The following is a 15,903-nucleotide window of genomic DNA, read 5'->3' as shown; positions in this document are numbered from 1 at the left end:
CTTCCATTAAAAAAGTTAGGTTTGTACAGAAGTTCATACGGAGACAATTTATATTTGTTTACAAATCTCATTTCTTGCATTTAAGCAAAAGCAGTTAGATCATGAGAAACATAAATTCAATCAGATGTGTGACTGGTACTGTATATAATATAGAGATCCAAGACAAAATTTTAGCTTGGAGAAAAAAGTATTTATGTAAAGCATACAAAGAATAGTTGACTGAGCCCATCTGATTCTACAATTATTATTGTTTAACTATTATTTTAACTAACTGATATACGTATGATCTCAGTGGTGTTAATGTGTTGATGTTATTTTCATCGTAGTTGAGCTTTGACAGGTCAATGTATTCAACAGTCACTTCAATTATAAATAGACTAAAGGCTGTTTAGAGGCATTGTATGTAGTAATTGCACAGTGCCACTAGGTGACCTCGGCGTCCAGTATCCAGCCTATAAGTGTGAAGTCACAATAATAATTAATGAAAAGAGACAAGCTTATATTATGATATACTGATTTTCACATTTATTGTGAAATGTTATTAATGTGCTGTGTAGTTATTTATTAACACATTCATTAATAAAAACATTTACATCATCTGTCAATTTTAATAAACTCATAAAGCACTAAATTCTGTAGTATGGGGACTTTTTAAAGCAATTTAAATCCAATGTGCTTTCCTTTTATTCATCATTCAAGATCAATAAGAAGGTTATTCATATGCATCAGTAATAATTCATTGAGATTTTGATCACAGACAAGCAGCTGTTCATGTACATGGGCATTATGGTTCATATGCATCCACACATATACACTCACCCACACATACACAAATCAATTTGCATTTAAAACCCTTGCACTAACCAAGCTTGATGACTGAGTGCACTTTCATTTTCCTGCATTAATGAGCTGCAAATGGAATCAGCAGTCGGATTAAACAAGCCCTCTGATTTTTTCACCATTCTCATTATGCAGGCTCACAGCAGTCAGAGCAGATGGCCAATCAAGTGAGAGAGTCCTAAATTTATTCACATATGCATGCCTGCACATATGCAGTCCCAAGCTGACAATACAGTATGTGTATGTCACGGAACTACTGTTTTTCACTCATTTAAATTAAATTGCATAAAGAGCATGAATAGATCATCAGTAGCTCTCTAGCGATCCACATTTCTCTGGCTCTCCATACATTATTCTTTCCTCCCCTCCTTTATTCTTTTCTCTCACATCTTTTGTTCAGTAAATGGATCATGATCTATTTAATGGGATAAAATATGATGTGTTATGTTTGCATCAACTGTATATCAGAGGCCATAGAGGGAAGACATGAGCAGATAAATTCTCAGCAATGTATAATTCTCACATACAGTCACTCTTGATATATAGACTTTAAGAGTGGAGGATATTGCATAAACAAAGCATAAGATAAAGCAGATCTGATGAGAATTTAAGTGCTGTTGGTCTCTGAAAGTGTGAGTGAAGACATTGGTATTTGTGTTCAACTAAATCTTTGCTACAAGCAACAAAATAATTGTTCGTTTTAAGTGGTGTTTCAGTGGTTCTCAGCAGATGTGAAGACAGTATAGAGTGCTAATATGATAGAACTCTGGTGTATTTGACAAAAATAAAATAGACCTCTCATACCATTTAAAGTGCATAAAACCTACACTGATGTTTCAGTGAAAATTTGTGTGGTTATGGGCCACAATATCCCTTTTATTCATGATTCTAAGGTGGTATCTTCAGTTGTCATTTCACCATGGTATCCAAACATTCTTAATATCTTAAATATTAGGTAACAATTTACAATAAGGTTCCATTGGTTAACATTAGTTAATGCATTAGGTATCATGAACAAACAATTAACAATGTCTTTTTTACAGCATTTATTAATCTTAGTTAATGTTAGTTAATACAAATACAATTTGTTCACTGTAAGTTCATGTTAGTTCATAGTGCATTAACTAATGTTAACGTATACAACTTTTAATTTTAAAAATGTAGGATGATGAAATTAACATTAACTAAGATTAATAAATGAAGTAAAAGCATTGTTCATTGTTAGTTCATGTTCACTAATGATGTTAATTAATGTTAACGAATGGAACCTTATTGTAAAATGTTACCAAATATTATAATGAACATTTTCGAATTAGTATCGCTTAGTACAGTATGTCATAACAGAAGAGAAACATTCTCAAAATTCCAATAAACCATGTAATCCTCTAAAAAAAAAAAAAAAAAAAAAAACGATTAAAAAAAAGAAAAAAAAAGATAATTTTTATATGTTTTCTCTAGAGACTGATTTCAGACACATATACATCTTAAAAGAATAATTAAATTAAATGTAAAATTTTTTTTACATACTGTGCGGTATCTTAAGTAATTTAAAGCTTAGTGAAATTAAGGTGATGTGTGATTCATGAAAGAAAAACAGGTAAAGAAAAACAGGAACAAAGAAAATTAAATTAATCCAACAAATTTTTCATTCTGTTGTTATCATCTTAACATGAGAAACAAACTCGGCTGCTGTCATCAGCAAAATACCTCAAACAGAAATGGAGATACATGCAGGGACACTGCACAAAGGACAAACCATCAGAACTCTCTGTTAAATGTCAGATTAGAAAAACAGCAAATAAGCAAGTGTAAAAATTAGGCCATGGATTTGTTTGCACATTATTACTTGTACCATATTACAGAGGAGCTCAGGCAGTATTGATAATCCACAGCATCTTTAGATTGTAAACCCTTGTTGGAATTAAGGACACTGGAAAGCACTCTTATATTGAAATAAGACAATTTTATGTCAATAAATCAACTAGATCTAATATTATAGTTGTTCACTTGGCAGATGTTCATTTGGTTGGTTTTGCCATGGGGCAAAAAAAAAAAAAAAAAAAAGAGTTTATATGTCTCTATTTGTTTTTTCTTTTAATGACATACATTGCATTAATGGAGCAACAGAGACATGTGAAGACTGAATATGGAACGTTAATCTCTAATCTTAAGAGATTTTTGAGAGAGTTTTGCAATATTAGCAACACACTTTAAAATAATTGCTTTTTTATACCACTGATCATCTGGGTTTTATGAAAAATGATATTTTTTAATCAAATAAAGCATTTTATTTCATGCTAATGTTGATCCTAAATACAGATTGAGTTGTTTGAAGGGACACACAACTCATTTCTTATCTGTACAGACAATAACAATAAATGTTAATGTCTATTATGCAAAAACATTGCCAGTTGTCTGAGGCATTTGGGAGAAACACTAAATGTGTCATGTGTATTGTTTGTTAAACAAAAATAACAGCATCTTCATTGAGAGCGTTTCCATGGAGTAACCAGGCAGAAATGTAACTCTGTTGTCCTTGAGAAATAGTGTTATGTAAGGTTGACAATACAATTTTCAAATCACTGCATGGCAAAAACATGGCAACAGTCCATAACAGGTGCAGTGTCCATGATTTAGCCCTTTAAGCTCTGAAGGTGTTTTTAAAGATTTCCTGTTTCAGTGGCATGCCCAAAATTAAAGGCTTATAACTCTAAAAAAAAAAAAAAAAAAAAGAAAAAGAAAAAGAAAGAAAGAAAGAAAGAAAGAAAGAAAGAAAGAAAAGATTGAAAGAAAGAAAGGAAGAAAAGAAAAGAAAAACAAAGAGGGTCAATTTTTCTGGTTTCATTTTTTAATGATATATATTATGATACATTATGAGACTATCAGCCTAAGAAACTGCTAAAAATCACACACACACACACACACACACATACCCATACACACACAAACACACACACACACACAAATAATTGAGCCAAAAATTCACTTTTTTTCAATTTTTCTGATTTGACAGTACATATCTCAGGGTGTAAATAAGGTAGCTCCGGAAACCAATCATGTCAACTGTAACTGAGTAAAATGTTGTGTTGTTACGACAAAGCAATCAAAAGTTATAGCATTACAAAAATAATTTATCCTAGTGTCCAAAAAGGTCTTCAAGTTTCCAAAAGCCTCTCCAAACAAATAAAACATAATAATTGTACTTTAATAATTAAGAAACTAATTACACATGCAAATACAACAATGACTAGTTATTCTCTCTCACCAAAGCATGCAGGCATGAGTAACGAGATCTCATTCAGTTCCATTCTGTGTCATTTGAGCCATCATTGTGTCTGTGTCATGTACTTGACGCCATCTCCTGGTGGCTATATGTTATTACAGTGAACAATCCTCTCTGCCCATATTTGGATGACTTCCACCTCTGGTTGCAGCTATCTGAATCCTAAGGATTCGTTCCATGATGCTGGACAACGTACTACATTATTTCCGATTAAGATATCTGATCCAGGAAAGCTAAAGTGTTTTTAGCCAGATAGCACATTATGTGTTATGTGCACATGGTGCTTTCTGTGGATTATCTGATGATCTATACATCCTATTACGTTGTGTGTGGTTTCCTTTTAACAGGAATTGCCTCTATATTTTGTTTGTGAGTAAAACAAATAGGCTGGTTGTTTTCTTCTCTTGGAGGACTTTCCAACGACATATGACACATGGCTATTTTTATCACTTTGATGTTTTTACCAAATACGATAATATGTACAGTGCAAAATCAAAACAGAACACTTCTGATTTGTCTGCAAATTTCAAAGAACTTGTTCAGTTTTGGTCATAATACCTACATGCATTGTAAAGTACAGCTTCTAAGCATTAAAACGAAGCCTATTTTGTGTTGGTCAAGACTGTAGTTATTAATATTTCAAGAAAAAAACAAATTCTCAGGCCCGCCAGCAGGATAATCTGATCTTAAAGGGTTTTAAAATTAAAGCAGAGCATGGAAAATCTCGCTAGACACAACAACTGTGTATCATGCTTGTGTAACAAATCTTGCATTTATTGATTAATTCTGATTGAATGGGCAGCACATATCTTTCTCTCTAATTGGGACTCTTATTTCATTTAGCCACACACACACACACACACACACACAGACACACACACACACACACACACGCACACACACACACACACACACACACACACACACACAAACAAAAACTTTTTAGAAATGGTTTAAACATTATGAACTCATGCTAAATTCTCTGGTTTTTCCTGCTGTGGGATCATGCTTTGTTTCATTGCTTAAAAGGAGGCTAGCATGTTGCAAATCCAAATGGCCTTTTTGAATCATGTAAAATAAAAATAAAAAACTGCCCCAAGGCTACAGAATACTGTCATGGACCCGGTGAAATAAACTCTCCTCTTTCTTTTCTCTGTTATCATTTATTACATAGCTGCTGAGGGAGCATGGGATGTAAGAATGATGGTCTAAATTAAATTGCAATGACTGCATCTCTTTTTTCTTTACATATCAGCTAATTGAGACTCTGATGCGAATCACTGGGTTTTCTCCCTTTTGCTTTGACATTTCTTTTTCCAGTTTTCCCTCTTTGTATAATCTCCTGAGACAGAAGATGCTTTTGAAGAGTGGTAACAGTGATGTGACTTGCACATTACCACTTTCAATGCAGCTTTTGTTGGTATTGCTTTAGACAACAGAGTCCAAATACACTGTCTGGGGTTTGGATAGAGGGCAACATTGTTGTGGCACTTTGCTCTGGACATTTTAGAGACCTCACCTGTGACTGGCAACCTGGCAGGGAGTCTGACTGTTCAGTGGTTTGTGTGCATTTATCTTTTCCTCCATCTGTACTGTAACCTTCATACTGTATATTTAACTTTTTTTATTTTTTTAAATGCTTCAAATGGTATGAGAATCAAGAAGAGTGGCTTTTCTATTGGTTATTAACATTTCAGCATAACCGCTAACAGAAAGCTGTGGAAAGGGCTGGCAAAAGCTTTAGGGTCTTATTTGTTTTGATATAGGGCTACGTAGAAACAGTGCAATTAAGAATCACAATAGAAATCTAGCCCTCGTTAAGGCCTAATGCATTTGGTGTTTAGAGCAGGAAGCTACTTATCCTAAGTGCACAGTGCACACCACATTATAAGCTACACACTTAAGTCATGCCGAGGGCAGCATATCTTAATGTAAGATGCTTTTAATTTGGACTTCCAGCCACAGATGAATTATTTACCTCCGGTCTTTAGCATTACAGTGATGCCTTGTATCTTTGATGACACAAAAACATAGCGACATTTCTCTGACCCCAGCCATTGGATTTTAATACTGAATACTGCACCTACAGACACTACACATTCAATGGAATCGTATTTTATGCTCATGGGTGGCCATACTGTAAATTACATTATAAAATAACCTCAACATTCCCTCGTCTTTTGCTCCCGGGAATGCCATTAAAAGCTCATGATAGATATCAAAATGGTGTGTTATGCACACTCAATGCAATATCAACTTTAATAATCCAAACAGCCAAAGTGCAATTACATTTCTGTTCAAAATATTGTATATGTATACACTGACTGTATATAGCACCGTGGAAATATCTACTAACTAAAATTACATTGTTTAACAGCTCGAAAAAAGCCATTCATAAAATTCTGTCTACACTGAATAGCCTAATAATTTTACTTTACTCAATTTGAGTAAACTCATTCCCTCAATTGAATTGAGTAATGGCATCTCCAAAACTTGTGTAATGTTCACTTAACCATTTAAGTTAAGATAACTTGATGCAAATAGTCTTAACTTAGATTTGCTATATAAATGTTGTTGTTTCTGCTTAATAATTTGAATTGAATGGACTCAAATTTAGGTCATACACTAACACAGCTTCAAGAAAGAAGATTATATCTGATTATAGGTCAGTCATTAAATAAACTTATTTCTCCACAGAAATGCATAGACACCTGTACCTTAGTTGCACATGCCCAAGAAGAGCTGAGATAGTGTTAACAGGTCCAACTTGACCAAATGGTACACAGATCACCCTAATGGTGACATCACACAAAACAACTATTTGCAACAAAACAACCTAAATAATACTACAAAAGACCTAAAACCTCTTTGAATTCTTAATAACAACTATTTACAGTAAATGCCCCCATATGTTCCCTCTGACCAATGAAACATAATTAAGTAATTAAAGTACAAGGCATTATGGGAATCCCAATTTTGTACTTGATAGCTTAAGTTATTATTACCTAAAATCTAAAGTCTATTGATTTTTAAGACAAAATAAGTTCAAGGAACATACATATTTGAGTTATGAACCCAAAACTGTGTTTAATTAAAGGGTTAGTTCACCCCAAAAGGAAAATTCACTCATCATTTACTCACCCTCATGCCATCCCAGACGTGTATGACTTTCTTTCTTCTGCTGAACACAAACAAAGATTTTTAGAAGAATATCTCAGCTCTGTAGGACCATACAATGAAAGTGAATGATGGGCAGAACTTTGAAGGTCCAAAAAGCACATAAAGGCAACATAAAAGTAACCCATAAGACTCCAGTGGTTAAATCCATGTCTTCAGAAGTGATATGATAGGTGTGGGTAAGAAACAGATCAATAAATAAGTCAATTTTTAACTATAAATTCTCCTCACTGCCCAGTAGATGGCGATGCACAAATAATGCAAATGGCCAAAAACAAAAGAAGGAGAATGTGAAAGTGGAGATTTATAGTTAAAAAAAGGATTTAAATATTGATCTGTTTCTCACCCACACCTATCATTTAGCTTCTGAAGACATGGATTGAACCACTTGAGTCATGTGGATTACTTTTAAGCTGCCTTTATATGCTTTTTGGACCTTTACAGTTCTCTTCCATTGTATGGACCTACAGAGCTGAGATATTTTTTCTGAAAAATTTCGTTTGTGTTCTGCAGAAGAAATAAAGTCAAACACATCTGGGATGGCATGAGGGTGAGTAAATGATGAGAGAATTTTCCTTCTTGGGTGAACTATTCCTTTATTACGACAAATTTTTATTTTATTTATTTATTTATTTTTTTGCAGCTAAAAGCAGCAAAATAATAAATAAATATGTATCGCAATGATTGTGTCAGACTTTAATGGTTCTGCTCAGTCTGTTTAGCTTTATTTGTTCAGGTAAATTCAGTCAATTAACTAACAAGGTTACATTGATTTACACCAAAATTTGTCCTTTTGTGAACCTTTGAAGACAATAAACCGCAGAGACTACACCAAAAGTAGTGTGTATGGTTAAGGATAAACAAGCGTGTAGATGCTGTCTCTAACACAACAGTCGGCCACATTCTCATCAATGAATCTATTTCCAGCCCCTCACTTGCGTGGGTGGCACTCATGACGTAATTGTGAGAACGCAACGCGCACTTTCCGCTGCTGCATCCGGGTCCCACTCAAGCCTATCCGCGCAGAGAGAGAGAGAGAGAGAGAGAGAGGGTCCTGTTCTGAGCGCGAAGGTCCTGTAGCCCCCCCTCGGGAAAACAAATACACCGGAGCCAGAAATGCCCCACAGCCCAGCTGCGGACTGCCTAAACGGGCTCACGTGATGCTTCTCAAACAATGAACACGGTTATCATTTTTTTTGTTCATAACAAGCATACAGTAGTCCGTTTCGGGTCGTTTCGTCGTTGGTTAGCTGGCTAATTGGCTAGCCATCGATTGATGTGTGCTGTGGCTGTCAGCTCAGCGCTGCTTTATACTGTTTGATCTGGCCCAGCATACTGAAATCAAGGCTGCTGTCCGCGGCTTTTGTGCCTCGGCGTTTTTTCATTCAGCAAAGAACACTACGAAGCTGGGTAAGTGATTATATGACACTCTGACGTATATTAGATGGGGAGAGTTAGCCTCTCTTTGCTATATGTGTTTGCAGCAGTTTGTATATGCTGATCAGGGCAGTGGCTTTATCAGTAAACACATCACAGTTGCTTTAACATCCCACGGGTCTGTTTATAGTAGTTTTGTTAGTGGCAAGCTAAACTCTGCTGCAGTGATGTGGTAAAACTAGCACAACCAGTTTCCTAAATTTTGTTTACTTGCTACTGGATAATTGCAAGAGCTTCCAGAACCTGTGGCTCATCATCAAATAAACCAACATGCCATATCCGTCACATGCATGAATGTGTAATGTTGTCAGTGTGAAGTGTAACCCAGGTAGTCAGCAGTGTAAGAATGAAACACCTTTCTGAGTAACCACCTTTTTCTCACTTTGCCTTCCGGTCATGTTGGTCATAGAGCGAAATAAGAAGAATGGGTGCGTTCTTAGACAAGCCAAAGATGGAGAAGCATAATGCTCAAGGGGAGGGGAACGGCCTGCGCTATGGACTCAGCAGCATGCAGGGCTGGCGTGTGGAGATGGAGGACGCACACACAGCTGTGATGGGCCTGCCCCACGGCCTCAGCCTTTGGTCCTTTTTTGCTGTCTATGATGGGCACGCAGGCTCTCAGGTTGCCCGATATTGTTGTGAGCACCTGCTGGAACACATAACCAGCAACCGGGACTTCAGGGGAGGCTGCACAGCAATAGCAGGTGCAGAATTAGGAGGTTTTGAGCCCTCCGTGGAGAGTGTGAAATGCGGAATCCGCACAGGCTTCCTGCAGATTGACGAGCACATGCGGGCCATGTCAGAACGCAAGCATGGGGCGGACCGCAGCGGTTCCACTGCGGTGGGTGTCATGATCTCCCCTCATCATTTCTATTTCATCAACTGTGGTGACTCCAGGGCCTTGCTGAGCCGCAAGGGACGCGTTCACTTCTTCACCCAGGACCACAAACCCAGTAACCCCCTGGAAAAGGAGCGGATCCAGAATGCAGGTGGTTCAGTTATGATCCAGCGGGTCAACGGCTCTCTTGCTGTCTCCCGTGCTCTTGGCGACTTCGACTATAAGTGTGTGCATGGGAAAAGCCCCACTGAGCAGCTGGTGTCCCCAGAACCAGAAGTGTATGAGATTGAACGCTCCGAGGCAGAGGATGAATTTGTGGTACTGGCCTGCGATGGCATATGGGACGTAATGGCCAATGATGAACTGTGTGATTTTGTGCGTGCACGTTTGGAGGTGACAGATGACCTGGAACGAGTGTGTAATGAGATTGTCGACACCTGTTTGTACAAGGTAAGGTCAGTCAGATAAGCCATGTTTGGCCTTTGAAATTTAAAGGGATAGTTCACCCAAAAACTAAAATTCTCATCATTTACTCGGCCTCATGACGTCTCAAAACTCCTATGACTTTCTTTCTTCTGCAGAACACAAACCAAGATATTTTGATGGGGGTATGAGGTGTTTTTGTCTGTACAATGCAAGTAAGTGGGGTTCAACACTTTCAAGCCTCAAAAAAAAACATATAGGCACCATGAATGTAATTCATTTTATGGACGAAAACACCTAATATCAAATTATCTTCGTTAGTGTTCCATAGAAGACAGACATATGAGTTTGAGACAGCATTATAACACATAGGATAGCGTCAAGAGTCAATGCCGAGAGAATTATTATTTATGGGGTGAACTGTTTCTTTAAGCAGCTTAAGTAGGATGTTAAAAGTGCATGATATATGAATATCATGTGTTTCCCCCATCATAATAGTAAGAAAAATCAGTGAGTGCAAAATTTATTTTAAATTGATTTTAGAAGACTTTGGATTATATTTTTCTTCTTACAGTGCCTCTTTGTCTCTCACTCTCTAACTTGCCCTTTTACTCCTGTCTTTCTCTGTGTATCAACAGGGTAGTCGTGACAACATGAGTGTGGTGCTGGTATGTTTTCCTGGTGCCCCGAAAATCAACCCAGAAGCAGTGAAGAGAGAGGCGGAGCTAGATAAGTACCTGCAGAACAGAGAAGGTGGAGGTTGTAAAAAGGCGAATAAATAGAATCTGACTAAATGAAAGAGGAAGTTAGAGAAGGCAAGCATTCTTTCTTAATTTGGTGAGTTTGTTAGATGGCAGTTTACACTTGCACAAATAAGTATACGTTGCAGTTAACGTAAAGTTTCCAATTAACGAATCCCCATATTGGAGAGGAAAGACTCGCTGGTACTGTATTAGCACAGATAGGACTATTCAGGATACATTTTTCCAGAGTCTGAAGAAATAATAACAGTGTGACAGTTAGAGGCCTTTGATTATTTATTGCCAATATTGCAAAGCACTTACACAATTTAGATATAGGCCGTAGCTTTACCAGAGGTTTTATTTTAGTGCATTCAAGAATTCCATGCTCTAGAGCTTACTGTACGTCTGTTGACGTATTATTATTAGCTACTAATTTATGGTAAGTGCAATTGTAGATTAGGACAATGGAATGCCGAAAACCCAACACTTGGTTCTGCACTTTTTCATTAAAAGCTGCTATACTTAGAGGCATCTTTTATTAATAAAAATATAGAGACAAAATTTGAGATCTCAGTTACAATACAAAATGTTTGTGTTCAAACAGAATGGATACAAAGTGTAGTGTAGCATTCCATTTGTGTAAATTTGTCCTCATTGGCTTCGGATAGTTGAAATAGCTGAAATATTCATCCACTCATACAGCATGTGTTTAAGGGTGTGTTCACACTTGTAGTTCGGTTCTCTTGGTCCGGACCAAAAAAGAAAATGATACATTTAGTCCTGGTTCGCTTAGCGTTCTCACTACCATTTTTAACACTGAACCTAACGGTACAACACAAAAGGCAACAGGAAAAGTCACAACCTGATTGGACAGCTTTTATGAAGTATATTTTGTGACGGAACTTGTCGAACATCCAAAACAATGCTGGCTGCTGGGCGAAATGCACTCATTAGATTTATATATGTATATATGGTGGTATTTTTACCAGCTGAGAACAAATGAAGAGCTAATAAAATGTGTAAAAGAGTCAAAACAGCGGCAGGAATTCCTCCGTTGCACACACAAATGAAGATATGCTGCAAGGACGGCTGACGGCGGTTCCGACCCCTGTACCGAACTGTAATGGGCAACATAGCTCCAGTGAAGAGAAGAACCAGGTATGCTTGAGGTCAGTATTAGGCAAATTACTTCCTGTTTTTGGTCCGTTTAGACGTCTTTGGTCCATGTTGCATTCATATATCAATTGAACCGCACCAGAGTTTGTTTGGAAGCGGACCGAGACCCACTATTCAGGCGGTCTTTGTCCGCTTGTTTGGTGCGCACCAAGGTTCGGGTGGCAGCGTTCACACTTGTTCAAATGAACCGCACTAACAGAGCAATCGCACCAGAGTTCGTTTTAATCGAACCAAACCTGCCAAGTGTGAACACACCCAAAGTCTGACACCTGTTTCATTTGCACCTTTCTGTAATGTTGCAGTCGTTATAAATGAGCATGTTTGTCAGGGCTCCACTGCTGATTACATGAAATTGTAGCTGAAACTATGTTTACTCTACACGGCATGCAGATTTGTGTCTGTGGCATTAGCTGTTGCCATGAGGATTTTATTCTGCATGATTCCTGTTCTGTAACTGTAAAATGGAACATTGTTGACTTAGTCCTAATTTACAGTGACTACCTTGATTAGAATTGATAGGTTAGAATTAGCACCCACCCCAATTGCTTGGAAGAGTAAATTTAAATCCAATGGAGACTTGGTACTCAAGCATGCACCGTACCGATAGCACGATAAGTTGTGTACACCTCCTGCATGTACGCTACATTAAGAAAAAACAGGGATAGCTCCTAATCAGAGTTAACTTGTGTTAAGTTAGTCTGACAGACGTTTTATACTCTGTCGATAATTTGCACAGTGTACATTTCTAACCCCTGCGGAATAGCTTTCGTCTGAACTGAACACAGTATCTGAAAAATTGTGTTGATGTTTCTCAATGCTCTCCGAGTTGTTTACTATTTGTTGCCTCAAACTGACATTTTGTCAATCCTCTGGTTTGTGTATATAACTAGAGAAAAATAAACTAAGTTAGGAAATTCTTGGCACATAGAGTGAGATCCAATCGGTCAGCACTTTTTATGAGATTTAGAACTTTGTCACTACAATGATGTAACATTGATGGTACATTGTACCTCATGTTATGACTTTTAAAACCTAACATGGATCATACCATCTCGTAATAATTTTTAAAGGGATAGTGCACCCCAAAATAAAAATTCTCACCATTTATTCACTCTCTTGCCATCCCAGATGTGTTTGACTTTCTTTCTTCTGCAGAACACAAATTAAGATTTTTAGAAGAATATCTCAGCTCTGTAGGTCCATACAATGCACGTGAACGATGACCAAAATTTGGAAGCTCCAAAAAGCACATAAAGAGAGCATAAAAGCAATCCATAGGACTCCAGTGGTTTAATCCATGTCATCTTAAGCTATCTAATTGGTTTTGTGTGAGAACAGACAAAATGCAGTCTCTAGGCATAATCATGATTTCAAGCTCTAGATGGCTAGGAAGTGTAATCAAGATTGAACTCATGATCGCCAAGATTTACAGTTAAAAAAATAAAAAGAGTTCTGTTCTCATCCAAAATTGATTGGATCGCTTAAGAGGACATGGATTAAAACACTCAAGATTTATAGATTACCATGCGGCTTTTGTGCTTTTTGGAGCTTCAAAATTTTGGTCACTATTCACTTGCATTGTATGGACCTACAGAGCTGAGATATTCTTCTAAAAACCTTTTATTGTGTTCAGCAGAAGAAAGTCATACACCTCTGGGATGGCATGAGGGTGAGTTAATGATAAGAACATTTTCATTTTTGGGTGAACTATTCCTTAAGAGACTGCGAAATCGTAAGATATTTTACATCTTGGCTTGTATGACTTTTATTCCCATAGAAACCAACCAGTCAACAAACAGAATTTGGAATCGATACAATACAGGCAACACATTTTAGCTAGTTTCCCACCAAACACTATTTTAAGAAAGGAAACATCAATTAATAAATTTGGTTACTCATTCCATATTTATTTATGCAATACAAAAGACTGATGTATATCATTAATGTAATACGCTTCCCTCGTTACAAACCCCAGTGTTTTTTTTTTTTTTTTTGGTTTTTTGGTGTTACACAAGTTATTTATATATCCTGTTAAAATCATTGTTAGGTCAGGGAGTATTTAGCAGAGACGGGACACTTCTATTAAAATGAATGAGAGAATTTGGAACGCCCAACCGTCAATGGATGTAGAAAGGAAAGTCCCGCCTTACAGGTAAAAGAGCCAGTCACCTTTTAGATAGACATCACCTGTCAATCAACTCGAGAATGCACATGCGCATTGGTTAGATTAGCTGGGAATTTCTTTTTTTTTTTTTTTTTTTTTTTAAGCATAATCTGAGGTAAAGAAGCACATTTTATGATTCCAGTGTTGTCAGATTTTACTGCTGATTTGAAATATGTTCTTTGATCATAATCTTGACCAACCGTTTTGCTCTTTCCCCATTCAAGTAGATAGGAGCTGCTCTTGAATGCCGCTTGTTTACATAACAAATAACTGCCCAAAAGCATTCCAAATATGGCCACCAGTGGAATGAAAAGAAAGACTTTGGTTAGAGTTAGGGTTTGGGTGAGTGATTGGACTTTATGGTTACTTTTAAATTTGGGTTAGGAAAAAAAATCTCAATAGCATAGATCATTGGTTTGTTTTTTTTCTCGATGGGAGTGAAAGTCATCTCTTTTTGTACAAGCCAACTTTTGCTTGTACGATTTTGTTGCATTGTACTAATTTCAACGACTTATCATGAGACTGGAGTGGTAAATCCTGACAAGTTTTAGCAAAGCTTCCGTATCTAAGATCATGAAAACTTTATTTTTATTTTTTTCTTCTTTCAGTTTCCTTGATTTTCATATTTTTGGGCCCCTTGGACTTAATTTGTAATGCAAGAATAGAAACTGATGGATTTGCCTGCACAATTTGCCCTTTTATCTAAAATTTCCCTTTCAGTCAAATTCTCCAACAAGTTCTTAGCATATCTATGTATTTTGCCAGAAGATATATTTTAGCTTTAAAGGGATAGTTTACCCAAAAATGAAAATTCTCTCATTATTTACTATGCAAGTGAATGGTGACCAGACATTTGTAGCTCCAAAAATCACATAAAAGGAACAAAAGTAATCCATACAACTCAAGTGGTTAAATCCATATCTTCAGAAACGATATGATAGATGTGGGCGAGAAAGAGATAAAAATTTAAGTCCTTTTGTACTCTAAATCTCCACTTCCATCTGAAAGTGAAAGTGAACATGGAGATTTAGAGTAAAAAAAAAAAAAAGACTTACATTTTAAGATTTAGGTTTCTCACCCACACCTTATCATATTACTTCTGAAGATATGGATTTAACCACTGGAGTCATATGGATTACTTTTATGTTTCCTTTATGTGACTTTTGGAGCTACAAAGGTCTGATCACCATTCACTTGCATTGTATGGACCTAAAGAGCTGAAATGTTCTTCTAAAAATCTTTGTGTTCTGCTGAAAAAAGAAAGTCATAAACATCATGAGGGTGAGTAAATAATGAGAGAATTTTCATTTTTGGGTGAACTATCCCTTTAAGATGTTTAACTGAATGGGAGAGAAAAAAAAAATGTGTGCCTGCTCTAAGAGAGATTAAAATGATGGTAGGTCACTCCTGTACCATATCAATTATGGTTGAAATTTTGGTTGGGCTTGCTGTTTAGTCTCCTCACTATTTTACACATTTAGCTTGAAACAACATAAGATAATCCACTGTGTATTAACTCAGCCTTAATTATTTTCATTTTCATAAGACATAACATGTGATTTGTCTGTGTACCTACAGAGAGTTAGTAGGTCCTTCTGGGAGAGCCTTCATTTGTGCCTATGATTGTTAATCTATGGCCAGTTGTAGCATTCAATGTAACTTAAGTAATTTAAGGTGAGTTTTGTTTGTTTTGCAGTCATTCTTAAAATGGCATAAATGTTATTCCACACATGCACGATATTACGCATCATTTTGCTTGTGCATTAGGTGAGGAAATTGATTTAAACTGTTCACCTAACATAGCACAACTCAAACCCCAGTT

At 36.6% G+C, this 15,903-nt stretch overlaps 1 protein-coding gene across 2 annotated transcripts; it reads left to right on the top strand.

Moving 5' to 3' along the window:
* Positions 1-8,352: 8,352 nt before the first annotated feature.
* On the top strand, positions 8,353-14,958 carry LOC127409809 (protein phosphatase 1A-like). Of its 2 annotated transcripts, XM_051644644.1 has the most exons (4): positions 8,353-8,710; positions 9,147-10,025; positions 10,157-10,213; positions 10,637-10,772. In XM_051644644.1, the coding sequence occupies exons 2-3, from the start codon at positions 9,162-9,164 to the stop codon at positions 10,187-10,189; spliced, it is 897 nt and encodes a 298-aa protein (XP_051500604.1). In that variant the 5' UTR covers positions 8,353-8,710; positions 9,147-9,161; the 3' UTR covers positions 10,190-10,213; positions 10,637-10,772. The 2 variants fall into 2 exon arrangements, with proteins under 2 accessions (XP_051500604.1, XP_051500603.1); XM_051644643.1 differs by lacking the exon at positions 10,157-10,213 and having other exon boundaries at positions 10,637-14,958.
* The last annotated feature ends 945 nt before the right edge of the window (positions 14,959-15,903 follow it).

This window comes from Myxocyprinus asiaticus, chromosome 19, assembly GCF_019703515.2.
Source record: "Myxocyprinus asiaticus isolate MX2 ecotype Aquarium Trade chromosome 19, UBuf_Myxa_2, whole genome shotgun sequence".
Lineage (NCBI taxonomy): Eukaryota > Metazoa > Chordata > Actinopteri > Cypriniformes > Catostomidae > Myxocyprinus > Myxocyprinus asiaticus.
The sequence above is the reverse complement of the archived record's forward strand: the minus strand, read 5'-3'. Positions and strand labels throughout refer to the sequence as shown.